We start from the raw sequence: 26303 nt of genomic DNA on the forward strand, positions 1-26303 counted from the left end.
TTGCACCTTTCAAAGAAGGTTTGATATGCCATTACAAAAATCCCACTTAGGAACCCAAGGTAATTCCTGATAGTCTGAGTAAAAGGTGAATCTGTTTTCCATGATGAAAATATTTATAAAAGTAAACTATAAGAAAGAAAATTTCAGTTTTGTCAGTCACCTTGATGGTCTCTACATGTCAGAAATTTAGGCAAGAGACAGACGCTTGTCTCATGGGATAGTACAGGATGTCACAGGGAACAAGCTACCATATCTAGGGTGAATTTTCTCTTCTGAGACAATCTACCAGCTCTACACTGGATGAACCAGAAAAGCAGAATGCTCCTGCACCAGGGTTTTTACTGGAGCTAGGTGCTATTTGAACAGGTAAACAGCTGCCTTCATGCAGCCTGGTAAACTGGGGAAGACTGGATTTATAGAAACTTTATAGAGGTTTATTCATAGGAGTATATTTATGGAAAGTTTATAGGGGTTTTAGGAGCGAGTGCAGTCAGCAGGACTCTCCCTGGGCACAGGTGTGGGACCTTGCAGCCAGTTTGAAGCAGCCAGTGACAGGTGCTTTGCTGCATGTGCTATCAGTTACAGATTCAAGCTGCCTTCTCCCTCAAGTTCAAGCATGGCTGAAGGGATACAGAATCCTTAAAGATGACAAGACTTCAAAACCCCACTCCTTCTCCTTAGAACAATAATTCATGTCAATATGGATGTAATTGTAAGGAGCCAGTGAACACCCTCACTTTCTAAATGGTGGAAACATCAGCTGCACTAACCAAATCAGCTGGGTCACTTGCCTTCCAGGTTGGTATCAAATCTGTGCGTAACACACAAGAAATGAAGTGAACCATTTCAAGTTGCAGTTTTCAGATACTGAAAAGTATCTGAGAGTGCTGTAAACAAGCAGAGATGGTGCTCAAGATCCAACAGATTGAAGCCCAGAGAATAACTCCCATCTGGTACAGAGAACTGTACATTTGGTTTCTTGACAAGATGCCTGATGATATAGAACAGCCTCTTACTGACAGGAAGAGCCTGAAAGGTCTCAGAGCATGGGGTAATGCCTAGAGCAGGCAGCCGCGTCTCTGCATGAAGTAGGAAAGACAGAGGTTAGTTCATGGCTGAAGTGAAGCTCGGACACCAGCCTGGAGATCAGCTTTGATCTGGTCTTACCTGTTGCCATTCTGGTACTGCATGTCCAGGCTTGATTTTGACCAGGAATGAAGTTGTTGCCAGGTCCTGGTCCCAGGTGCACATCCCACAGACAGACCTAACTGCTGGAGGTCCTGGCAGCCACGTTGCAAGTGAGGCACAGGGTAGTGCCCTGGGTCACAACTACAGGTCCCACCAGGAGGAAAACTGTGCTGAGTTCAAGCATATCCCAAAGACTACTGTGCATGCAAAGCAAATCACACCTAAAACCACGCACTACCTTATTAGAAAAGATGAACCCAGTGGGTTTTCAGTGCCCACAGAGCTCTGCCACAAGTTGGGACACCTCTGAAGTGACAATTCTACCCTCCAAAGTTTGAAGGGGCTTACATAGTCCTGTCATCCACCATTCCTGACCTCAAAAAAGAATCTCCTGCCAAATGATGCATGCTTCTGCACATGAACAGCCCTTTCATCTCTTTTAGTCATAGCTCAGAGGAAACTGATCCACTAGCGCTACTGAATTCAATGGATATTAAAAAAGATGACAGAATTTCATTTGAAAAACAATTACAACTAGGGATGCCTATGCAACACATCATGGTGGTTTTGGACAGATCATGTAGAGATCATTGTCAGGGAAAAATATTTAAAATCAAGGAAGGAAATACAAAAGGACATGGGGAATCCCATCTAAGTGACATTTCTACAAAGTAATAAAATATTTACATATAGCTTAAGAACAACACAGCAGAAATAATTGTTTATTCTTGTGTCCAAACATGCATGACAGAAGTTATTCTGAAAGATCAGATTAAGAACTCATTACTGCATTTTGAAATTCATCTCCAAATTTTGGACATAACTAAAATTAGAAGCATGATAAAATTCTTACAACTCTTTGTGGTACAGTAAGACCTTAGAAAAAGAAGAGACCACATTTTCAGTGAAAAGATGTAGTGTGATCATCTGTAGAAGACTTTGATCAGCTATTACAGGAAAAACATGAAATATCAAACCTGAAAACCACTGTGAATAAGATGGAGGAACAGTGAGACCCACTAACACTGCTTTTGTCTTGGAGCCAGGGTAACAATAAGCTTAGTATGTTCTGCTTCCCCTAAATGAAATTCCAGTGAAAGAAAGAGTGAAACAGGCACTTACAAGCCACAGAAACTGCAGATCTTATACCTGTTTAATGTAACTGGTTTTGACAGCATCCAATAACTCAAGTATAAAATGTCTACATTTTGTATATATAAAATATTGGTACTTTATAACCAAATTATAAAATACCTAGAGTCTATGGCTTGAAGAATTATGCTGATCTTTCAAAACAAAAGAAATCACATTTTGGTAGCAACTCCATTCTATTCTTAACAATTGTGGATCACTGACGAAATTAAAAAAAATTAGACACAGAGTTTAGAAAAGGTTAAAATCACAAGCTACAGAATATACACCAAAAAAATCAGCAGAAATGTCTAGTGAAATACAGTGGATGTTTTATGGCTTTGCTCAAACAGAAAATGGCCTAGGTTAATATTACAAATGTACAGGCAAAGTTACAGTTAGAATTTCTTATATTACACCTACATCCCTTTCTTAGTGAATTCATTTTCATGTCTCTCAAATGGGAGATCCTCCCTAGGCCAGCTGTATACAGCCAAATCTATCTCACTGTGCTTTAGACAAGTAAAATCTCTAGAGAAAAGGCAGTGTTTGAACAGATGTACTGTATTAGTAATCTGAGCTGTGAATTGCTGTGCACTGCTTACACTTAGCTAGGCAACCTAAAAATACACAAAAACCAATGGAAAGTGACCCCAAGAGTGGGCCAAAATTACCTTCTACTGCTTATATGACAGAACTTGCAGCACATCCCTGCACCAGATCCTTCACTTTCTTCCTTAACACTTAAAAAAGAGAAAACAAAAAAACAACCTCCCAAAATTTGTCAGTTGCAAGACAGCACCCCCTGGTGTAACAGCACAAGAAAACTTTGAAGAATTTATAAAATGCCTTAAATTTGTGCTGGGGTGCTGCTAACTAACAGGATTAAGTGACTGAGTCTTTCAGCTGCAGTTTTGTGCCAAAAAGCACATGATACAGAGCAAATACCTCACACAAGGCTTCGCATTTCTCAGAGGTACATAAAACTGCCTCTACAGAACCACTCATAAATCTTTCTGAATGTCAGCCTACAAATTAAGTTCCTCTATGGCCTGATTTTTGATTGATTTTTTTACATTACCTATAAAGTTCCTATAAATCCAGTCTCCCTATTCATGCTTTCGTAGGATGAGTCCTTCCAGATGAGAGTTGCCCACATCTGCCTGTCCTCAGAAAGAATTCCTGCTTCTCATGTTATCATCTAAATAAGACATAAATATAAATCCTCGTGAGGGCCTGAATAAAGAAACCTGGCCCCGATTCCTGGCAGCAGGGACATCAGGAACAGGGGCATAGGAGAAACTGGCTTCCTGCTATGCCAACACTGCATCCTGCAATGACTTTCTAAAACTTTTAATGGAAAAGCAGCAAGCTTTCTTGCTCCATTTACTCTTCCTGGTAATTTATTCCCGTTCTCATCAAAGTTTCTGAAATCAGAGAAGTGGAGTAACACTCTCTTAACTGAAGCACAGTGTATGCAATACACACTGCTGTGCAGGAAACAGGTTATAGCAACCTCCTGGTACCAAGTCTGGAACAATTCAGAGCCACAGATGTACACCAGCTTTTACTGCAATGAAAAGGCTGCAAGTGGATCCTGAAGAATGATCAAGATATTCCCTTATATGCACAGGACCAGAATCAGTTTTTTATCTGAGCTGATGAGAAAAGGCTTAGCCAGAGCACAACAGGATGGATATATAAAAGAAGGGAATTTCACCTCTGAAGTATAGACATGAAACACAGATCTAACATTTTTTAGTGTTCAGGCTACTAAAAAAATGCATGCCATCAATGAGAACGTCTGTACAAAATCTGCAGGAGAGCTACTGAAAAGCCTGGCAGGTGGAAAATGAATCCTAAAGTCACGGCAGCTTCTGCTGCACAGGTGTTTCCATGTCCTTCCATAAAATCCTGATAGCAAAAAATATCCTAAACAAAATTATGTTCCACTCCCAGCTGACTAAGAGCCATTTGAAATATGGATGTCCGCACGTGCCAGAATGTTTTTCTATTCTCCTATGAGGAGAGCAGATTGTGACTGAAACATGGCTTGGATAACACATACTGGAAATCATTATCCTTCTCCAAAAACATCCCTTCCTTGGCTGTGGTCACCAAATCCACCCCATCCAAACCAGTCAGTACACAAAGAGCTATGACTCAGTCTCTGCTAGTGTCTTACAACTCACAGTGTCTTCATGGAGAGATGAAACCATCCACTGGACTCCTAGGATTTTCTTTTATCTTGGTTTGGCTTTAAGTGATTGCAGAATGAGATCCCCCACACTCACCCCAAAGCAGCACACTGATACCCATGGAACTTCACAGGAGCTCCCATAGAACACACTCCTAATGCTTTTCTCCCATCACCACCTCTCACCCCCAAATTAGGAAGTTTTAAGCAGTTAAGATCACAATTTGATTATCTCTACTACATCCTTGTGAATCTGGCATAACTTCCTAGACAGGGAATACAACTGCTGTGGGATCATGCAGAGACATAAGTACATTATCAAAGCAGCTCTGCATCCTCAGAGCTTCAGCTCTTGCTGCTATCATGTTATGCATGAGCTGAAGCTTTCATTAAAAACCAAAATAATGGCAGAATCAAATAGGGATTTTAAAACATGCAAAACAAATAGCTAATTCAGCAAAACCATTCTCAGGTTTTGCATTGCACTTCTAGGGCCATCCTTTAGTCAGATAAAATACAGTAGGCCAGACTATTTCATTTCAGAATTTACATGTGTGTTCCTTGTGCTTATTCAGAAAGAAAAGTAAGTATTTTCGTCACTGAGGCATTAAATGTTTTGGGAATCAGCTACTTGGAATATTCTCTTCTGTCCTTCTGGAGCAGGTCACAGCTGTGGAAATCCAGCAGCAGGACTTTCAGCCAACTGGAAAAGTACTGCTGGCTCTGGACACTCTTCTGTAGAAGTAAAAGCTTGCAACAATTTAACAAATTCAGAATTAACACTGAATAGATTCAGCTGACAGTATTTGCAACCTAATGGTTATATGTTTGAATCCACTGCTAATTTGCGTAAGATTGAGTACCCAAATGGTGTTAACTCACTTCAACATCCTGACCTGACCTTCAGTCACAACTCTTCATTTTCAACTTAGCTCAATTCACTGCAAGCTCATGAGTCTGAATCTTTCCTTCCTGAGCTCACACACGTGGCTAATGGCTGCATTCACTGAAAAACTGCTTATGCTGCTACAGCTTTAACACTGCACTTGGCTGTCTTTTCCACATGAACTGAAAAATAAGAACACCACCAGCAATGTTATGTTACTCGGGATAACAACGTTAGGAAAGCACTTCAGAAACAAAGTTTAAGGTTCTACAACTTGCTGGCAAGAGCTGAATTTTGACAGTCTCTTTTTTGGTACTACAAGCTTGTCTGTGCCAAGCTATTATATACAGCCTTTAATTTAGCTGGCAAATTTATATTCTCCCAGCTATACCAGTGTATTTTAAGAATCGTGATCACACATTCACAAATTCAGGCCTAGGCATTATTGTAAACACTCAAGCTAGTACAGACTCCAACTTTCTCAGAGTATCAAAATACCCCTGGGCAGATATTCAATACCGATCAGAGAATACAGAGATTATAATTTAGAGACAAAACAGTACTGGCATAATTTGTTTATTGTACTGTGAGCATCAGTATATATTAGAGACAAAGAAAACATGACTTCCAGGACAAAGAAAAAAAACCCTGGAGATTTAAAAGTTTGCTCAATATCAATCATGGAGAACCTATAAATTATCTGCTGGAATGCTTTCAGCTCAAAAGCTTGGCTTCTATAATTACAGAACACTGAAGAATATAAGATGTTCTGGATCCCAAAAGCCACATACCTAAGGTTAAATTGTAAAAGACCTGTAAAGACATTAGGTAAAATTTATAAACTTGTCTTCTTCTGAGAAAGATTGATCTTATCTCCAAGACTCAGGGCCATTCCCTGTAAGGAAAAGAAAGACAACAATCATGACACAAATACTTCACTTGAAAATAACTTTATCCCATCTACATTAAAATGGAAGTTCCATATATAGAAATCTATGAAGTCAGTGGCATGGAAATTTCTAGCTGTTCACTGTGTACATGTCATAGTGGTCACTCCCTCAACACTTGGTAAAGGTTAGGTCTACAATATGTTGTTGAAACAATCAAACTTAATTGAGCTGGGAACTTTTACATGTGCTAGCAACCTGAAAAGCAGAACAAAACCAGCTTTAACCTTTTGACCTCCCACCAACTGAAAGAGGACTGCCAGGGGAGAAATTAAAACTGCCAGTCCAGTTACTGAAACTCAACTGTTGAAAGTCCCAGTGCTGATATCAGCACACTCAGCGCACCAAGGCTATGGAAAATAATTTAATCACAGAGCCATATTAATATTGCATAGAAACTGAGGAACTCTCAAAAGAAACTGCATTAATAAATCCACATATTCAATAGCACGATGATTTCAAGATGAAACCATGCTGCATACGTTACTGAATGCAGTCTTATGTAAAAATGGCACTGTAACATATCAGAAACTTTAATTTAAACCAGTCCAAAATCTTTACAGTGACATCACATAAACAAAATGGCTTGAATGTGAAAACTCTTAGGTACTCCTTTATTGTACACTGTTTAAAGTACTTCTATTGTACATTGGTTTACTTTATTTGCTCAAAATCCCATTCTTTTATTTTCAGTTGGGAGGTAGAAATTCTAAAATCCAAAGCAGACTCATATGCCTACAGAAAACATTCCTACTAAAAAACCTGGGGTTTGTTTTTAAAAAGAATCAGTGAACAGCAATTACATGCATAAAATTTCCTTGTTGTGTGACAGCTGAAACATGTAATTTGGTAGGAAAAACATCATGCAACCCTGGGGCATATTCGCTCTTTATTTAAAAGCAAATAAAATATCCCATCCTATTTGCAGCTCTATGGACAAAATTGGGGAATCCTGGCGCAAAGGCCTATTTTATGGTAACACACCAGGAGAAAAGACTGTAAAAAATCCATCGATTTTTAAGAGTGTTTGGTACATTGTCCTAAAACTGCCAAGCCCTGTTACCTGACTCTTGGCCCGGATCCGTATGTGACCTGTGACAGGCGCCTCTGGCCCCAGGTGAATTGGCTTCTCAATGCTCACATTGGCCAGGGCATCTTCTCCGAATATGGAACGGGCATAAAGATTGGCTGCCATAAAGCCACAATAGCCTGAGAGAGCCTATGGAAAGCATAGGGGAACTCGTAAAAAACCAAAATCCTCTAAACACAGTTTAGTTCACCCTACTTTAGCTAGGCAGTTGTCAATGTATCATGTTTAAACTTCTTTCTTCATCTGCAATGTTTTGTAACGTGTGGGAATCATGCACTGGGAAAGTGGTGGCCTTTTCCTACAATTAATATTGGAAATAATGCAGTCTACAAAATTCATCAAGACAAGACAGAAGGGCATTTTATGGTTTGTTTTAACCTACAGCAAAATGGCAAAGAAGCTCAATAGCTACTATACTTAATTTGGCTATGATACATGTATTAGCCAATAGCTGTCACACATGCTATATCTTAACAGCAAGTAGCTATTCTATATATTTATTTTTCTTTACAATAAAAAGGCTAAATAGGCGAAGGAAAGGTAAATTTTGTCAGAGAAGGAAGAAATTTGGAGCTACAAAAAAATCCTTGATATAAACAGACGGCCCATCAAGTCTATACCACAGCTTAGCTACTATGAATCAAAACAGACATTCTGATTTTCCAGCTTGGGACAACAGAGAATTTTGATAGTATTTATTTGCTTGTACCCATTTCAGACCGCTCATTTAAAAACTTTGAAGTATATGTACTATTTCATATTGTAAGCAGCTACATTAATAACAAATGCTGACCAAATTAAACAATAAAGCACAGGAACTAAAAAAGGTATCTAAAAATCTCCAGAAAATAGCTCACCTTCTCTGGAGTCAGGCATTTCATATTGGTTGACTTCAGTATGTGCTGTAAGTATTCATTTAAATCAATGATATTTGTATTCACTGTTACCTTTAAGAAGAAAAAAAAAAGGCAATTACTTTTATTAGCACCTCAAGTATTTCTGAAATCTCTTCTTCAGGGCTCTATAAAGGAGATCACTTCTGCATTGCTCCTTGAGGAACAGCACACTCAGTAAGCTGGATGCACTTCCCACTATGTGGTGGCATCATAGGAAGTCTTCCCCTCCTGCCATCCACTTGTTAAGATGGAGAATTTAATCTTATTACCATGGTTTCTAAAATATATTGGATGAATATGATAATCTGTAGAACATCTAGATTCTCTACATCAAACAGTGGACCCCTTGTCTGAATACAGTTTACACATTGCCAGAACAAGAAATAGAGATACCTAGTCCAAAGTTTGCTTTTAACCTGTGATAAAGATTACTTTCATCTTCCCCTTCTAGCAACAAGGCTCTCTGTGCTGCCTTGGCTTCATCATATTGAATATTATAGGTCTTGTCTAAATTGGTTTTTAACACATCTCTTACAAGGAGTTTACAAACTGCTAAGGCTTCATATACCATGTATTATAATTTATCATGCACAAGTTTCCCTCAAGACATTTAAATCTAGCTTCAAGTGAGCACACCTATGTACTAAACAAGGCTGCAGTTCATGTAAAATATCTCCCATTCTGGTTTAATCTTTCTACTCTATCCTTATATTGTATTACCTCCCTTAAACCCTTTCTTTAGGTTTGGGCACCCTCAATTACGATGAAGTGTACCCACTGTCTTGTTGGTCTCACACAGCACCCACAACTTTATGCTACAGCTGTACTGCAAGGTGAAAGAAAGTTATTCCTGTCCCCCTGGCAGAAGGCTGGACTAAATGACCTTTAAAAGGTCCCTTGCCACCCAAAAGACAAGTAATTCAGAACTGGAGAGGCTGAGCAGCATGAGTAATTCTGCAGCCTCAGCATAAACTTACACTTGTTGCCTCTCACCTTTGAGCCAAAATACACACCAATCACCAGCCAGTTTGGACAGCTTCCAAACAAGAGGTAAAGCTCAATGCACACAACCTCTTTTGCAAGCCAAAACACCAAGTTATTGCATTGCTAAGCTTGTGAAACTGATAAGATAGCTGTAAGAGAGTAAGCTACTTGAGGCAAACATGCAATGAGGATGTTGAATGAGGTTTATGCGGCAATAGATAATGCTGCTGTAATGAGCTGCTGTAGAACAAGAATTGTACCTCATCGACAAAGTAACATACAAAAAACAAAACTAACTTTGTTTTCCCACTCAAATTCTGCCCACATCTGTCTGAACTCAGCATCTGTACAGGAAGCAGGCTGGATGTAATCCATTATGTCGATGTGAATATCGCTGAGAACCACACAGTTTCTGTCGCTGGCTGCTCCAGAGACATCATACACTGCAAGAGAACACACAAAACCACCTGAAGCTTCCAAAAAGTGAATTTGCACTTAATAAGGGCGCTGAGTTACCACCTGCCAGTGAACAACAGTCAACCCTTGCTCAATCTCATGCTGACAATCATCCTAAAGGCAGCACGTTCTATGATGGTTTTAAGTAACAGTGATATAGATATTTTTTTTAAACCATCACTAAGTATTCTTACGTGGTAGTTTAATTTTTTGTCCCAGTATGAAGTGTTTTACTTATTTTTGAGCTCATTAAGCAGTTAAAAACGCAACACATTCATGTTAATTTTGCACAGAGTTGTTTACTTACCAACATTACCAAAAATTATTCCATTTTCTGTTGAAGCGACTTTGACATTAGCTTTAATGTTTGCAAAATCATGTGGAGCGAGTGTCAGAGGAGATGGTTTTTCCACAAGTTTCAAGTCACCTGTGTAAAGAAATTTGAAGATGGGGATCAGGGAACATTAGCAGTACAAAATGAGTTTAGCTATTGGAACAACATCTTTTTATTTTCTTGCCATTCAATTTTTGTATCGACAGAACTGCACTAAACACCACCATAAAGAAATTAGTTGAGTTGGAATTGGTTGTCCTTTATAGTTTTCTAATTGCAAGATAAATTACATTACATACAAATTTCAGTTAAAATATTGCTGTGTTTGCCCAAACCCCACTGAAAACAAATGCAAGTACTGACCGAAATCGCCTTTGGATCAAGTTTAATATTAATTATTTAGCAAGGAAATGGTTAATTCTACCTTGTGTTTTAATCACTGACAACATCATAAGACCTAACCCTACAGTCAAGTGCCTCAAACCCGAAGTACAACGTCCAGCACTACAGGCACTAAGCTATTTATAAACAGGTCAAAGTATCCCCTTGATCCTGAATATAATTGCTCCAAGGAAACACTAAGGGATGCATTTTTACTAATCCTTCAGCAAGCAACTGTAAAGACTCCTAAGTTCTATTAAACTGCAATTTGAGAACACAGCATGAACAGCATGAGCTCTACGCACAGGAGTAATGCCTCAAGTCAGCTTTTGTAGTACCTTAGCTGGGAAATACAGAATTCCACTTTACTGAGCTGACAAATAGAAAAATACAACCTATTAAATAATGCATCCATTTTATTTATTTCCATCATTAGTCCCATCAAATGATTTACAAAATTTTAGGAGAAAGGCTATGCCCCCTCCAGTCATATTTACAATAGTGAAAAGTACATGAGTTCTCCCAGCATATTGTAAATGTATTTCAGCTCCTGACTGCCAAAGCAGAGGACAACTAATAAGAAACTGGTTACTGCTCTTGAATTATCTGCTCCAGTGATGCCTCTAAGAGAAGTTAATGAAGCCTCAGTATTGTTCAAGCAAGACTCTGGTACAGCTCTTGGTACAGGGAATGGTTTCAGCTGGGTGAATGCAGTACTTAAATACTTCAGGCTGAGTGCAAAAACCACCCAGGGCAGACGGCTTTCTGCTCCATATCAGTTGGGATTTTGACCTATTTTTATATTCCTGTCTATGGTAGCAGCACAATGGAAAATAAGTACATCAAAAAAACCTGTCTATATTTCAGGAAAACAATGAGAAGGGGAAATGAATGCTATGTTTTTAGTGATAAAATCTGACTGTGGTTTATATCATCAGATACCACTGTCAGTGTCAATACATACAAGACTTCCACCAATCATATAAAAAAAGTGTATTTTTAAAGGCATTCAAAAACACACTTTCAAAATGGCAACTAACTGGCATCACTTTGGAGGTGTTTCAGGAATTTCTTACAGCCCAATGCCCAAAACCTCAGAGCTGCTTTGTCTGCAGCAGTCCAGCCCTCCTTACCCAGCGTGGCCAGCTCCAGGGTGCAGTTCTGCAGAGTGTCACTGGTCTGGTTGACCACAAGCACGTCCAGCACAATGTCGTACTGATTGACGTGGACATAAGCTTCTGCATAGACAGGGTCTGAGAAACCTGTCAGCTGAGTAACCTGTGACACAAGCCAAGGGATTTGCCTTCTCAGAAACCAGTTTAAAATACAGAATCAAGTCCAACAATGACAAAAAATAAGAAAAAAGTAATAAAGTACAATTAAATCCATTCTTCTTTAATACGAGCCTCCAAAATAAGTAGCTTTCCTTCACACGTCCCCCTGCACACACAGTACAATTATAAAACCTCTCCAGATGAAATGTATTCTGAACTGACAAGTTTCTAAAATATGAACTGTAATGCCATTTATCCTTAAGATGATCAGTAGGACAAGGAAATGCTGACTTAAAATGAAAAGGTAATTTTAAACATCAAAAAGAATTTATCCAGTCTTTAAAAGTCTGGGGGTTTAACTCTTAACTAATGAATTAATCAAGTGATTTCTTCTCTTTAAACCTCCTCAGCAGGTTCTGGTAATCAGTAGAAAAAAAGGGCATAAAGAGTTAAATAAGGATGCTTTGGCAGTAGGATAGCATCCAAAGAAAGGGGTTCTTAATCACTTGTGACATCCCGGCTCCCTTCCATGTGAACCTTATTGGGATCTTCAAACCATTAAATCCTAGTTTCTTCTCTATATTCCACCAGCTCAGCACTCTCCCAAGTCTCCTTCTTGTGAGTCCCCATTCCATTTGAGAAGGTAACAACTATAAGCACAAGTGCTTTTCTTTTTCTCCTGATCCCAACCAGGATATACCTGGGTCTTCCCAATCAACCAGATAGTCTGGTTCATCAGTTCCAGCCTGCAATTCCCAAAGTGATCCCATGTATACAATTAAAACACTGATTTCCCACTACCTTATTAAGCTTGGAAGCAAGAGGATCAGCAGCCTCTTTCCTCTGTGTGTTTCCCATTGCTGCAAGAAGGCTAAGCTGGAACTGGTCTTCTTTTGAGCTCGTTTCATTTTTAGCAGTAAGCTGCATGAAGGAAATGGGATCATCTGGCTGAATCGTCACATTCCTCTTCTCAGATTCTTTCTGCAGGAAGAGAATAATTCAAGAATTCACAGTGAATTCCGTTCTTTAGCACAGAAAAGCAGTCAAATAATGGCTGACTAACAGAATCAAATGGCAACATCTCTGGGACCAGCTTGGATGTGAACATCCATAGAAAACTCCAAGTGTTTATGGTTACACACTTATAATAGCTCACCTTCTGGGAAAGTTTTTCTTCTTCTAGCTTGGCTGACAGCATATGAGAGAGGGACTGCCTGCATTCTTTGTTGAAAATGTCATTCATGAGAGGAGAACACTCTGACAACACTTTCAGACACAACGAAATACGATCCACATCATCATCTGTAATTGGCTTCTTGGGAAGAGAAGACTTTCCCAAATGGAGAATAGTGGCCATCAGCAGCATAGCTTCAGCATTAAAGGACTGAGAAGGAGGACAAAGAAAAGAGAATGGAAGAAGGTTATTGCATTTTCCACAGCTTTAAAGAAATGTTGACTTCTGACTTATTTTAAAAAAGGTGCCCATTAATCAAATTATAACATCTCTGAGCAGATTACTTAGTTTTTTAGTACTTGTTATCTGAAACCAAGCAGAATGATTTAGACACTGTCTAGACAGAGTGGCTGGAAAGCAGGTCCTGTTTGTGACCCAAACTATCATTATTATCCAATCGCATAACTGGCACTTCATTTTGGACTTAACCCATTTTGCACCTGTTTAAAAGAAAAGAAGCCACAAGCAGCACTTCCTTGAATGGGAAAACACAAGAGATGACTCACATTTTGTTTCTTCTTTTCCTGAACTAGGGACACATAACGTAAAGCAATCTTGGTTAAAGTTGTAGCAAGGGAAGCTGCAACAAAGAAATCTCCATCCAGCAGGAACCCTCGTAATGGAGGTCTGCAAAGACAAATGATCATCAGAAAACTACTTTTGGATTACAATCTTTAGCCTACTTCTCTTGATACCTTAACTTTCATACTGTACAAGTAAAAGCTTGAAACACCTCACAAGGTTGGGTTTTTTCCTTCTCAAAGTAATTTTCCAGATATAAAGATTTTCACAAGTCACACAGTCATTTCCACATGGACTAGGGAGAGAGAGGTGTAGTAGTGCAAGGTGATATCAAGGGAAGAAAATGTTTTAATCTAAAAGGACAACATCTCTGTATCCAACTAAAATTGTGAGAGAGCTTTACATATTAAGAAAAATCAACTAAAATTTAGGATAGCATAATTAATAAAGTTCTTATTTATGCAGTAAGTTTTGATTACTAAATCCTAAGCAATTGGGCAACTTCCTGTGGGATACTATCTAGTTGGGATAATACCTTAAAACAGGAAATTCCCTCAACCACTGAACTCTGTATGAGTGATAATACCACTCAAATAAAAGAAGATAAAAATTAACCAAATCATTCCTGGCCAAGCATGAAATCACAAATACCTGTCTTCTTCCTTTTTGGCAGGTCGGGAACTGCTAAGAGCACTTTGTGTTGCATAAGTGCCCATTTCTGTCACCAATTTTTGGGCTGGACCCACAGACACCTCTTCTTCAGGTTTGAGCTCACCAGCTTCTTTCTTGATTTCAGATTCTACTATTGGGATCTAGAAATGAGCAGGAAGCAATTGTTACAATTAAAATAAAAGATGCAGTTTTCTTATGCAGAAGGTTTTAATAAAAATTACCTGCATTACTTAAGTTTTTATAAGCAAAAGGTCAGCTACAGTGCAACATTTTGGGGAGAATTTAGGGGATAAGCAGATGTTGAAATACATACAGATGCTTCCTACACATGCAATAAAACTCTCATTAATGAATTAGGTTTTGTCAGAGAAGTCTTTCCCTCAGAACAACCCAGACGTAACATACTTTCTTTGCTACTGGATATATTAAATCATAATTTTCCAATTTGCAATAATTTTCTGAAATAAGGAATTTCTCAACTCTTCCTTTAATAGACATCATTTATTCTCAGCTCAAGTATGCTACTTGAAAAAAATGAATAACAAACGCAAAACTCTGACTGCTTTTTACTTAAGATTTCCTGTGCACGTCATTACACATCAGAAGTCCTCAAAACACTGCTGCATCTTACTTGGTCTTTCTAAAACACCTTTTTCTTAGAAAACCCAGTGGTTTTCCAAGAAAAAGGTATTTTAAAATAATGGCAGGACCAACCACAAAGAGCCAGTAAACACAAAAACCCCGAAGTACACACACCTCTCCGAGTGATCTGCGAACCTCTGTCATGACACTCTGTATATCCTCCTTTGTGCTGCAATATTCTCCCAGGATCCATAACGCTCCTCGATAAATCCTGAAAAAAGAACACTAATTTAAATCATGCTTTCATGATATACTCAAACTAACACCAAGATAACTGATTTATGGTCAGTTGGTAAAGGCCAGTCTTGACAAATTCAAAAGGACACAACTGACAAAAGCAGGTTAAATCAAAAGCAATTATCCTTTTGGCCTCAGTAAACTCACAAACAAGTACCTCAAATTAGATGTATTCTCTGCTACAAATTTATTTCCATCTGTGTTAATCCTGACATACACAAAATTAAATTTCATTGTGATCATAATGAAATACTCTACTGCATGTGAATAAAGTCAGCTCTAAATTCTCCATTTAACTGAGACAAACTAATTTTTCCATTATACAGAAGAAAATGAAAAACCAGAACAAGAATGAAAATTAGGAAAAAAATAGCAAAGGTTCAGAGGGGTTTTTTTTCCCATTTAATGAGATTACAGTGGAGGTGGGATTCAGAGTTTTCTCTGTATTAGGAGAATGACAGAGTGCTCTTCTGATACAGAGAAATTCTCATTTGACTTAACTTTTACAGATCCATCAGCAAACCAAGTGTTTGGAGCCCTGAAAGGTACTAAAACAGCTTTATTGTTTGCAAAGCTCAGTCTATGTTAGATTGGGTTTTCTAATAAATGTACAGTATTTCCAGTTGCCTACAAGCATAAAATTCTTTAGGAATTCTGTTTTAACCAATATATTACTTTATGGCTGGCCTTCATCAACAATGCTATTTCCTAGCAAGTGGAATCACAATTATCAACTGCATTATAGAAATTAAAATTGAATTTATTTTCTTTATTCAATGCAACAAACACCCAATTTATCTCTTGTACAAGCAGGCAAGAAGGAAGCTGTACCTAGAAATCCTCTACCTCAAAATATCTCAGATTCAGTCACTCTCTGTGTAGGTCGCATGGATTTTGGTACATATTTCATGACAAAATACATTCAATACAAGTGAGCCACCAGGTGCTCCAAAGTCTGTTTGATATCATATTTTGGACTCACTTGACAGATTTAATAGCGTGAAAGACTTCGAGCATCTTCTCAACAATAAGAGGTCTGAGGTTATCAAATCTCTGGATCGCTTCCCGCACAAACTCCAGGACATCAGCAGCTGCTGCTTCGTTGTTATCACTAAGGAACTCCATCAGCTGCCACAGAAGGGTGAACGTCATCACAAACAGCAGCACAGATAAGTTTGTACAATACTTCCCTTCTATGCTTATGTATCTCCCATGAAACAAAACTGAAGTCAAACAACCTTAAGTACATTCCAGACAAGCATCAATAATCATAATCCCAAACTGTTTTGCTAGTGATACAAATTATTGCACTTTTAAAGGTCCTCTTCAGCTCATGTTCTTCAAAAATATTTAAAAATAGTCTCGGAAGACAAATAATTACAGCATCAAAAGTCCTATGTTTCTTTAGGAATTAAAAATAGTATTGCTTCTGTGAAGCCACTATTAGGAACACCTCAGCTTCAGCAATCTGCAGGTGTTGAGTATAGGTATAACACACTTAATGACAACATAATGAAGCATTTGCATACCACTGGAATAACGTTGGCAGCCATGTCTGGGAAGCGAACACTACAGGAATGCAGTGTCCGAACCAGGAGCTGTCTGTACTTGTCTGTATCTTCGTGCTCCGTCACATTATTAGTTTTAATCACTTCCTTCTTCAGAACAATCACAAGCTGCAGAAAAGATCAAACCAAATTTTTACAAAGTGCCATTTTTCAAAAGAAAAATAATAGTGTAATGAATCAAAAGTACATGTAATTTACCTCCTCCACATTTCTTGAAGACACAAGATCCAGAGCCAGCTGAAGGGTCTTTTTGCGTACTTCTAGATCTGGGGTGCTCAACACTCTGAGGATGTCCATAACTAGATCCTGAAACAGTAACAAAATAAGTACTTTGCTGTTTTAAATTACTTCCTTTTCGTACAGTTCTAATTTTCAGTCCTCAGTGATTTTCAAAGCCTTTCTGGATACATAATATATGACCTACTGACAAGCAAGCAATGGGCATTAGAATTTCTCAGTGCTCATTTAATACATTCTACATTTACACAGAAGTCTCGTTAATTCTTATGCAGACAATAAAAGCACCAAGTTGTAAACATAAAAGTGCATCCAATATGTTTTGACCAAAAACATACCAACAGAAAATTGAAACTTAAGAAGTATTTTTCTCCGTACATTGCAAAAACCTGAAAGCTCTGTTATTGAAGGCTTTTCCTTCCTAAGGCTTGCAGGAAAAGAGACAGCTCACATACCTGCAACACTCGTTCATGGGAGGGATGCTCCTTTAACTCAATCAACCGATCCAAGACAATCAGTTTCACATTATTATCACTTTCTTTAATAATCAAATCTATGTAGCATTGGGCAGCAGCCTAAAATTAAAAGGATCAAAACCATTTTTTAAGTAGTGAAGAGCAAAAACTGGAAAATTTCCGAAATTGAGGAAAAGACTCCTATTTTACTATTAAAGCAGCTGCTCAAAGTTGGCATAGAAATTAACCTGACACACAAACTTTAAAATTTTTTGGTCCATCATAAACTGATTCTACCACCACGTTACAAAATATTTCTTATTTTATTTCTAAATTTGGCCAAACCGGAACAATCACATATGAAGGTTCACAATGACATCAATTTACAATACACAGATGATTTCAAATGCAAAGAAAGACGTAAAATAGATTATCTGACATGCTTTGGGTCAGCTGAAATATGCAACAGGGCATGAAAACCACCTTAAAAGAGTTGTCGGTGTTAGCCTAGCTAGATACGGTTTTAATGACAGCTTCTACGTACAGTGTGTCTACTCAACAAAAATGGGTATGCCAAACCAAGAAGGTTGGAATTCATACTTCCCCTGACCTTTGGAAACTACTATTTACAGTGCTTTAAATCTATGCATAACCTATCTTTGAAATTTCCATACAAGTTCAAAATTTCTGAGTGATCTTAAATAATCAGCTGTACAAACATAAAACTAAGAACCCCAGGTCAATCAGTAATCTACATGAATCTTCACTGTTTTATGCTTCTACCCTGGTCTGAAACAAGTCATATTCACAAGGAAAAAATTTAATCCAATCTGTGAAATCTTCAGCTGTAATCTGCTTTGCTAAGTAGGCCAAGCAGACTGTAGGTTGGTCCAACACTCTGCAGAGTATGCAAGCCTGTCCCCTACCAAAGCGACATGATGTCCACTAGCTCCAGGCCTGCACAGTCTTTTTTTGTGACCAGTTCTAAGAGATACTTTAAGATAGAGTTTCACATGAGAAGTGTTGCACAGCCCATGTTACGAAAGCCTTCACTCCTTCAAAGTATCAACATGCAGCACAGTGTTCATTTCAGTGCATTAGACGCTACTGAAGAGCTGAAACCCACACTTTCATACCTTGATTGCTGTGGGTGCACTGGAGAGTGTGACCAGAGTACCTGCAGCCTCATACTTCACCGCAGGACTTGAGGACTGCAGCAGGTTGTAGATGCAGCGAATGAACCGAGCTCTCTCCGATGGATTTGCGTGGCAGACCTCGATAAAAGAATGATCCACAGTTGGCACATAAAGAAAAGAGCAATCCTACAGCTTACCTGCTCCACTATCTCACAGAGAGGAGAAATTAAGCAAAAGGTGACAACCTTTTCTGGTGTGTCTTGGGGTGATTTTATGATGTGTATCCCATATTGCTGCCCTATGCCCAGGAACTAATTTTGTGCCTTTTTATGCCTTTAAACTGAGCCTGAGAGGGGGGAGGAAAACCTGAGCAAAACTTCTTCAAAGCAGGCTGCAGCTTGTTCAGGGTCACACAGAGATAGAGCCTTTTTTTCAGCTGTGGCAGGAGAGCAAGAGCAGAGGGAAGCACCCAGCTTGCTGCTTTCCAGACAGCTTTTGGCCAGCTTTTCAGTTTCTTTTTCTCCAGAGAGAGACGGAGAGTTAAACTTTTGTTTTTTCCTAGAATTTCGGATTTTTTCCCTTTTTCTCCTGGACTGCTTCAATATCAGAGCACATCGGGAGGACTTTCCACTGAGGGCCTGGCCCTGGGCCAAGCCCCAGCTCCAAGGAGACCTAAAGGAAGACTCTGACACTTTCCCAGGTTTTTCTCCACAGCGAGAGATTTTTATTATTTAGCATTATTATCCTTCTCCCGTGTGTTTGTTAAATAAATAGTTTTTATCTCTTTCACTTTCCTTCGAGGAAAAGTTTCTTTTTTCCTGAACCTGGTGGGGGAGGGGTGGTTTGTAACCTGCCTTCTCTCAGAGGACATATTTCTAAATTTGGCCAAACCGGCACATGGTGACAGGAAGTGTCATTCACAGCTGCAAAAATCTAATTACAACAGCTCTTCAAAAGCTGTTCTCAACAACTCTGTGCTATGCTGCAGCATCTTAAAATCTCCCATCAAAAGGAAAGGCAGAGCCTCTACCAGCTTCTGTAAGAGATACCTGCTCATGGCCACGAAGTTCAGTCTAATAACGCAGTCCCCATCACAGCAAATCATGTGAGACATATTGCTCTCTACTGTGCACACTTGAGCTCTTTATCATTTCAAGAGACAAATCTTTTTCAGCTGTATTAAGCAATGACATATTCCTGACGTGGACTAAAAGGCAGCTACGATGCCTTTTCTGGCAACAGTCTATCCCTTTTAAAAAACAGTCTAATATAATCCAACATGTGCATTTATTTTAAATGTGCCACAATATTTCCCTTTTACCTTGTAAATTAGTTCAACAATAACCAACTGCAGGATGTCACCAAAGGTCTGCACTTGGTCAATACAGGTACTCAAATAATCCAAAGCTCGATCCTACACAAATAGAAAATAAATTATTTTAAGTTATTCAGAATCTGCTCACTCAGTTGAATTTTAAATCAACACACATTCTAAAAATCAAAACACGAAACAGCCTTTATGCAACACTTCAACAATTTAGGAAAACACTGTAGACCTGAAGAGCAAAATAATCCATCCTGTCTAGAGAGGACAAAAAGAGACAAACTAACGGTAATTAGGCACAAAAGACAATTGCCTGTAGAGCAAATAATCCAAAACACTAGATAGAAACTGCCATTTCTTTCTCATGCAACTACAAAAGCTTTAGAACAGTAGATAATGGGGCATTTCTCAATGTTGTTAAGCTCACATTTTTCAGCACCTTCACCAAACAGAGTAGTTCTCCTTTAAAATAAAGGGAGCACTAAAAACCTATATTATCAGTACCAAATACCCCACAAAAGCATTAACACTATCTATCACACATGGGCTTTTTATGAATACAAGCAGTTTATACTACCAACAAACTACTGGCTAGTTACCCAGCATATTTACAATTATTAAACCAAATGATTTTGAGGGCAGGCATCCTTACCTGATCTGCATGAATTAGCATCATAAATGCATTTCTTTTGCAGCTTGCATCTTTCTCATTCACCAAGAAATCATGGATCAATTCAGGAGCATCAGGTATAAGATGTTCAAAGTTCCTTTACAAGAAAAAATCGTGATTAAAAGAGCTACTGGTAAGGAGTAGAACCCCAGGATGCCCATAGATCGAGGAGAAAAGGCAAACAAACATAAGAATTCTAAACACCACACCAAGGATTGATAAATATTTGAGTTCTCCAAAACTAAAGGCAGCCTTGGTCTTGTGCATGCAGGACTGTGAATTGTTTCTGCACTTGCCTGTAGATGGTGTAAATTGCCAGGACGGCGTTCCTGCGCACGTAGCTGTGCCGGTGCTCCAGGCACGCGCGGATGGCCGGCATCAACGGCTCCAGCAGCTCTGCTTCCTTCAGCTTGCAGAGAAAACGGAGAGTGGAGCCTCGGATAAACTCATTTGGGTGCTGAAGATCCTAAAAGCAACAAGGAACATATTTGAAATTACAGACTCTCCAGATGAATGCACTTGCAACCTTCTCCCATGCGCAGCTTTCCCATGGTCCAAGTTCTCAACATCCATGAAGACACCTCATTGTCTTCTCAAGAAATGTTTTCCTAAAGAAAACATTTCCACAATATTTAGAAACGTGTTTCTGAGCAGTAAAACTTACAAAGCCTGTAGGATTTTTTTCTGTATTGTATTTATTTTCTCCGATTACCACGGCTGTGAAAGCTCAGCCTGTGGGCATTCCTGCACACTGGGTACTAACTTCTTGTATATATTAGCTTATCTGTTTCCAACCCATTCCCAAAGTTGAAGGTCTTTAATATCTTTATGAAAGAGTTTCCCAAATATACCACAACAGTGTCCTTTTATAATCCATGGCTTGTCCCAAGACACCTTGAAGATGATAATTAAGTTACCCCTCACCTTTAATGTTCACTGACATGGAAACAAGGAGCACTAAATTTTTAAGTCGTAACAGTAAAAGAACACAAAACTCCTTGGTAGTAGGTCTGCTGCCTATCTGCAGTCATCCAGCTCTGAAGCACTGAGACACAACTGTTAGGAAGGAAATGCTGAGCATAAACCATGTTTATATTTATTCAATAACACAAAATGATACCCCTTCTATAAAGATTCAGCACAGGAACACAACCAATGAAATAAACAAGAGGCTACCTTTCTGTATGCATCGCACACGAGGATCATTTCCTGCAGGAGCCTGCCATCTGGAGTGGTCTTTGGCACGATCTCCCAAAAGACAAGCAGCAGCTTTTTGATAGTATGGTCTTGGAGAGGCAGCACAAAACGTATGATGGTCATCAGGAGCCCAGGCAGTTTCTCACCATTCAGAATCATAATGATTACTTTCTTCAAGGCCTCCGTCTTCAACTTGACATCTCCTTTTTCTGGAGGAGGAGGAAATGAAGTGAGGAAGGCTGACGTGTCACAGTTAGTTTAACAAGAATATTGATCTTCAGTGTCAGAAGACACAAACCCCTCTGAAGGAGCGAAATCATATCAATAGACCATATCAATATCAAGACCATATCAATAAAACTCATGACCTTATTCTATTAAAGGATAAAGAAGAGGAAGAAAGAGATACTTAAAAATAAGCATGGAATTCCAACTTAGTCTGAGATCAATACATTGGAATTGAAAGAGTTCAAATTCCAAGGCTGTTTCAATGCTTAAATTTATACCAGGATACTACAATGTGCTCTGATGTCACACATATACCAGATACTAACACTGCTGTTTTGGCCAGCACATTCCACAGTGCATTGAACAAATGACAACACAATTTGTTGCTTATTCCAAAAAATCTGCTCAAATCTGCCTCAGCCCAAACAGGTATTACTTAAAATTCTCAAAAAAAAAAAGATTTCAGATTTTGCACAGACTGGGGAGGAGACCAAAGCACAGAAGATAGTATCACAAAGTTTCTCAAAACGCAGCAAAGAGAGGAACATACAGCTTTCAAAAGTCAACAGAAAATAAACATCAAACAGACTTGAGTTTCTAAAACGTAAACAAAATTCTAGGAAAGGCACAATGAGAGAATAATTCAGGTAAGAAGGAGTATCCTTCAGTCACTGTCAATACTTGCCTAGATCATTTTTTAAGCTGATTTCAGAAGGTGGCTCTGAATCCATGGGAACGTTGATTAACGTGTAACACACATTCTCTGCAGCAGTCATGGCTCTTGGTTACAGGAGTTCTCTCAAGGGAAGAATTATGTTCACACAAATGTCAGACAACCTAAAAACCAAGCAAACAAAGCCATCCCAAAGTTAAAAGATTTTATTAACAAACACAAAAACATTATTATAACTGACTCAATGGCTTGAAGGCATTGCTGGGTTTCTTGAGAAGCCACATTCAAAAGCCTTCTCACTTTGCTGTTACCCTAAAATATTCCCGTTAGCACCACAAAGATGAAGAGCATGACATTTTTCAGAGACAATCAAAAAAAGAATAAAATCTTTCAAACATTTTGGGCACAGTCAGGAAAAACAGAAGTGTACAGGGCACCTGACTGAAAGTGAATGGATGCAGCAGCTTCTCCCTCACAGAATCATCCCCTGATCCTGGCTGTACAATCCTATTACCTTCCCAGCTTGTGTGCCTCACCAGGTGGACTGATCCAAACTGCAAAATCAGCTGAGAAACTTCACAGAAAAAGGAAAAAAAGAAAAGATAAAGTTCTTGACTTGATCAACAAGTTGAATCAGTCTATGAAGGAAGCTTTGAAGATGAGCATGTGATCCAACAGAGCAGAGACCAAGGATGGGAGAAAAGACAATGTGATGGAGAGAGGAGCATTTTACCTGCCAGGGATCATCAGATCAGCTAAACTCTACTGTCTCCACTATGCACTAATGAGGAAACCAAGTCTTTTTATGGTGAAAAAGGACAAGAAGGCTACAGATCTATCAAAGCTGCTGTGTGCATGGTAGTCCAGGTAATAAAATTTGCTATTAAGTTCAATTCTCATTCTCATGTTTGTTTATTCTTTATATAATAGACATCTAGGATCAAATCAACCTTTTTACTCTATCTTTTAAGCAATGAAAAAAGCTCAAGCTTGAGCTTGCTTGGCTAATGCTATGATACTACACTGACCAGCACAGCAAAGAAAACTGTTACTGTTTATTACGTGAGCAATTTTGTACTTTCTACAGAAATTGTGCCAAAATAAATTAGCTTTTATTGATATTAATTGTCTACAAGTCTTAGACTCCCTTTTCCCATCAAATGGGCACCCAGAGAACCTCACCCAGAACGGGGAGCAGGGAAGTTGTGTTAACCTGGGCTGCTGCCTCTTTCCACACAAGAAAACAACTCACCTCAATCAGCACCGCAACTACCTCAAAAAATAACTGCAATACAACTTTTCAAGGAAACGCTCCTCTTTCCATTATGAATTCTGTATCTTAAGGACTAGATCACTCAAGCTTGTTGTTTACAAATATCTACATAAACCACTCCTTCAAGAAATGACTGGATGTGGCACTTAGCGCCATGCCCTAGGTGAAAAGGTGGAGATCAGTCAAAGGTTGGATTTGATGAACTCAGAGGTCTTTCCCACTGTTTTCTTGCCTCAACAGCAGCTTTTTTGCTTATTTTTTCTGATGTTGTTACCCAGAACTCCCGCCTCAAAGCCCTGCAGCCAGCACCTTCACCTACAAGAACAACTGACACAGACCATAAAGTATATCTTTGTAAAAGCAGGGCACGTATCTTTACTCATACAAAGACCTCAGCTGCAGAAATTTCCAAAATCACGGTCAAACATGTCTCTGAAGTGTGATAAATGAGTGCACTTTGGGCTCTGAAAAGCAGCAGTGAAAAACAACCCTCCCAAAAGGCACAGCTGGGAGACTTGGCAGGGAGAACCACCACCAAGTTTTCCTCCTTGAAAGGCACCAAGACTTGAAATCAGTTTGATCTTTCAGAATCCACACGGACACAGATGCAGGTGCTGTTTTAACTCTCCAGCAGTAGTATTTCTGTCACCTGCGGTGAGCCATAGAATGGTTTGGGTTGGAAGGGACCTTAAAGATGAATTAATTCCAACCTCGTGCCATGAGCAGGGACACCTTCTGCCAGACCAGGTTGCTCAGAGCCCCATCCAACCTGGCCTTGAACGCTTCCAGGGATCCAGAGGCATCCACAACTTCTCTGGGCAACCTGTGCCAGAGTCTGGCACCCAAGGAGATCGAAAGTTACAGAGTTTGCAGAGCCGGGAAGACAAAAAGCCACGCCTGCTCGCCACCTACATCCCTGGGGTGCCTTAGGAACGGAGGCACCTTATGAACCAAAACCCTAACAATACACCGTTTTACTGATGCCCAACTATAATACAGAGTGTTAAAAACGTTTACTAAAAAACCCCGACAAATTTAGAGCCAGCTGAGGGGTATTTCTCCCTTAATGTCCGAGTTCCTACTTCTAGCCCAAACCCGGGCATTTTAAGCTACGAGGCAAAACTTGCCTCAATGCCGGCGTCCGCTTGCCATTCCCCTGAGCAAACCCCGAGACCCCACAGCCCCTCAGCCCTCTCCGTGCCACAAACCCTCCCACAACCGCCCCGCGACCCCGGGGCCCTGCCGGGGGCCACCGGGAAGATGCCGGCGGGGCCCTGAGGCCTCGGGCCTGCGGCACCCAGCGGAGGGGCGGCGCTCGCCCCTTCCCCCCGGCCCCGCGAGGCCGCCGCGGCCCGACCGTGCGGCTCCGTACTGGGCGGTGGGGTCGGGCCGGTCCCGGTGCGGAGCTGAGCCCGCGGCGCTGCCGCTCCGGCGATGGCTGACGTGGAGCCGGGCCCGCCCCAGCCACATCGCGCGTACGGCGGCCGCAGCGGGACACGCCTCCCGCCAGCGCGAAGGGGGGAAGGGGCGGTGCCTCCCCGCGCGAGGAGGGGCCCTGTGACGTCACGGGCCTGAGGGGCAGCGGGGAGAGGGAGACCGGGAATCCTCGGGATGCAGGAAAACACCGGGAAATAGCGGCCGAAACTAAGCTTAAAAACCCCGCACAGATTAGACAGACAGACAGACAGATAGATAGATAGATAATAAGTAACAACAACAAAAAAAAAAGGACAAAAAAAGGGGGGGTGTGGGAAATAATAAAGAGAAAAATAAATAAGAAAATAAAGAACTGGGCGAAAAAAAAGTAATTGGGGAAAATGAGTAAGGAACTGGAAATGAGATTACAGGAAATGAATAAAGAAGAGGGAACATAAATAATTAAGGGAAAAGTAAATGGAGGGAAAATAAGTGGAGGGGAACAAGGGGAGAGAAAAAAACAATGGGAGATGGAAAAACAAGGAGCAGGAGAACAAGGGGAAGGAAAGGAGGGAAAAAAACAACGGGAAAAATAAATAATTTAGGGAGAAACATAAATAACGGTGAAAAAGTAAGTAAGGGGGAAAATGAATAAAGGGAGGAAAGAGAAAAATAAAAGGGAAAAACTAGAATAAAAATAAATTTAGGAAAAATAAAAGCAGCCCTGACATTACTGTTTTGCTATTTTCATGACTGAACTATTTGTATGGATTCAAGACAGTATTTAAAGCCTGTTCAAAACAGCACCATGATTTACTAGTTTTTATTAATTTATTAATATTTAGTAATTAAACAAGCTGCAAGTTTCAGGCCTATTTTTTTTTTTTTTAAGCATAGTGAGCAGGCTATCAGGTCCCTATGTGGGCCCACCCCAAAAAGCTGTTTCTTATCATTTTCAATATAATCATTAGGGAGAATTACTACATTAGAATGATCCAACATAAAAAATGGCAACAGCATTGCACCCAGGAAACCAATTCACTGGGCTTCCCTGG

At 39.7% G+C, this 26303-nt stretch overlaps 1 protein-coding gene across 2 annotated transcripts; it reads right to left on the minus strand.

Moving 5' to 3' along the window:
• Positions 1 to 5961: 5961 nt before the first annotated feature.
• On the minus strand, positions 5962 to 25309 carry COPB1 (COPI coat complex subunit beta 1). Of its 2 annotated transcripts, none has more exons than XM_069016827.1 (22): positions 25205 to 25309; positions 22572 to 22723; positions 21638 to 21867; positions 20758 to 20927; positions 20444 to 20558; positions 19789 to 19881; positions 18468 to 18605; positions 17332 to 17451; positions 16838 to 16945; positions 16601 to 16747; positions 16054 to 16199; positions 14949 to 15045; positions 14172 to 14332; positions 13505 to 13625; positions 12921 to 13148; positions 12566 to 12745; positions 11624 to 11768; positions 10083 to 10202; positions 9617 to 9762; positions 8297 to 8386; positions 7413 to 7568; positions 5962 to 6297 (listed from the first exon to the last, which is right to left on the minus strand). In XM_069016827.1, the coding sequence occupies exons 2-22, from the start codon at positions 22660 to 22662 to the stop codon at positions 6238 to 6240; spliced, it is 2862 nt and encodes a 953-aa protein (XP_068872928.1). In that variant the 5' UTR covers positions 22663 to 22723; positions 25205 to 25309; the 3' UTR covers positions 5962 to 6237. The 2 variants fall into 2 exon arrangements, with proteins under 2 accessions (XP_068872928.1, XP_068872929.1); XM_069016828.1 differs by having other exon boundaries at positions 25190 to 25305.
• Positions 25310 to 26303: the final 994 nt, after the last annotated feature.

The sequence above is a fragment of the Aphelocoma coerulescens genome, chromosome 5 (assembly GCF_041296385.1).
Source record: "Aphelocoma coerulescens isolate FSJ_1873_10779 chromosome 5, UR_Acoe_1.0, whole genome shotgun sequence".
NCBI classification, from domain to species: Eukaryota; Metazoa; Chordata; class Aves; order Passeriformes; family Corvidae; genus Aphelocoma; species Aphelocoma coerulescens.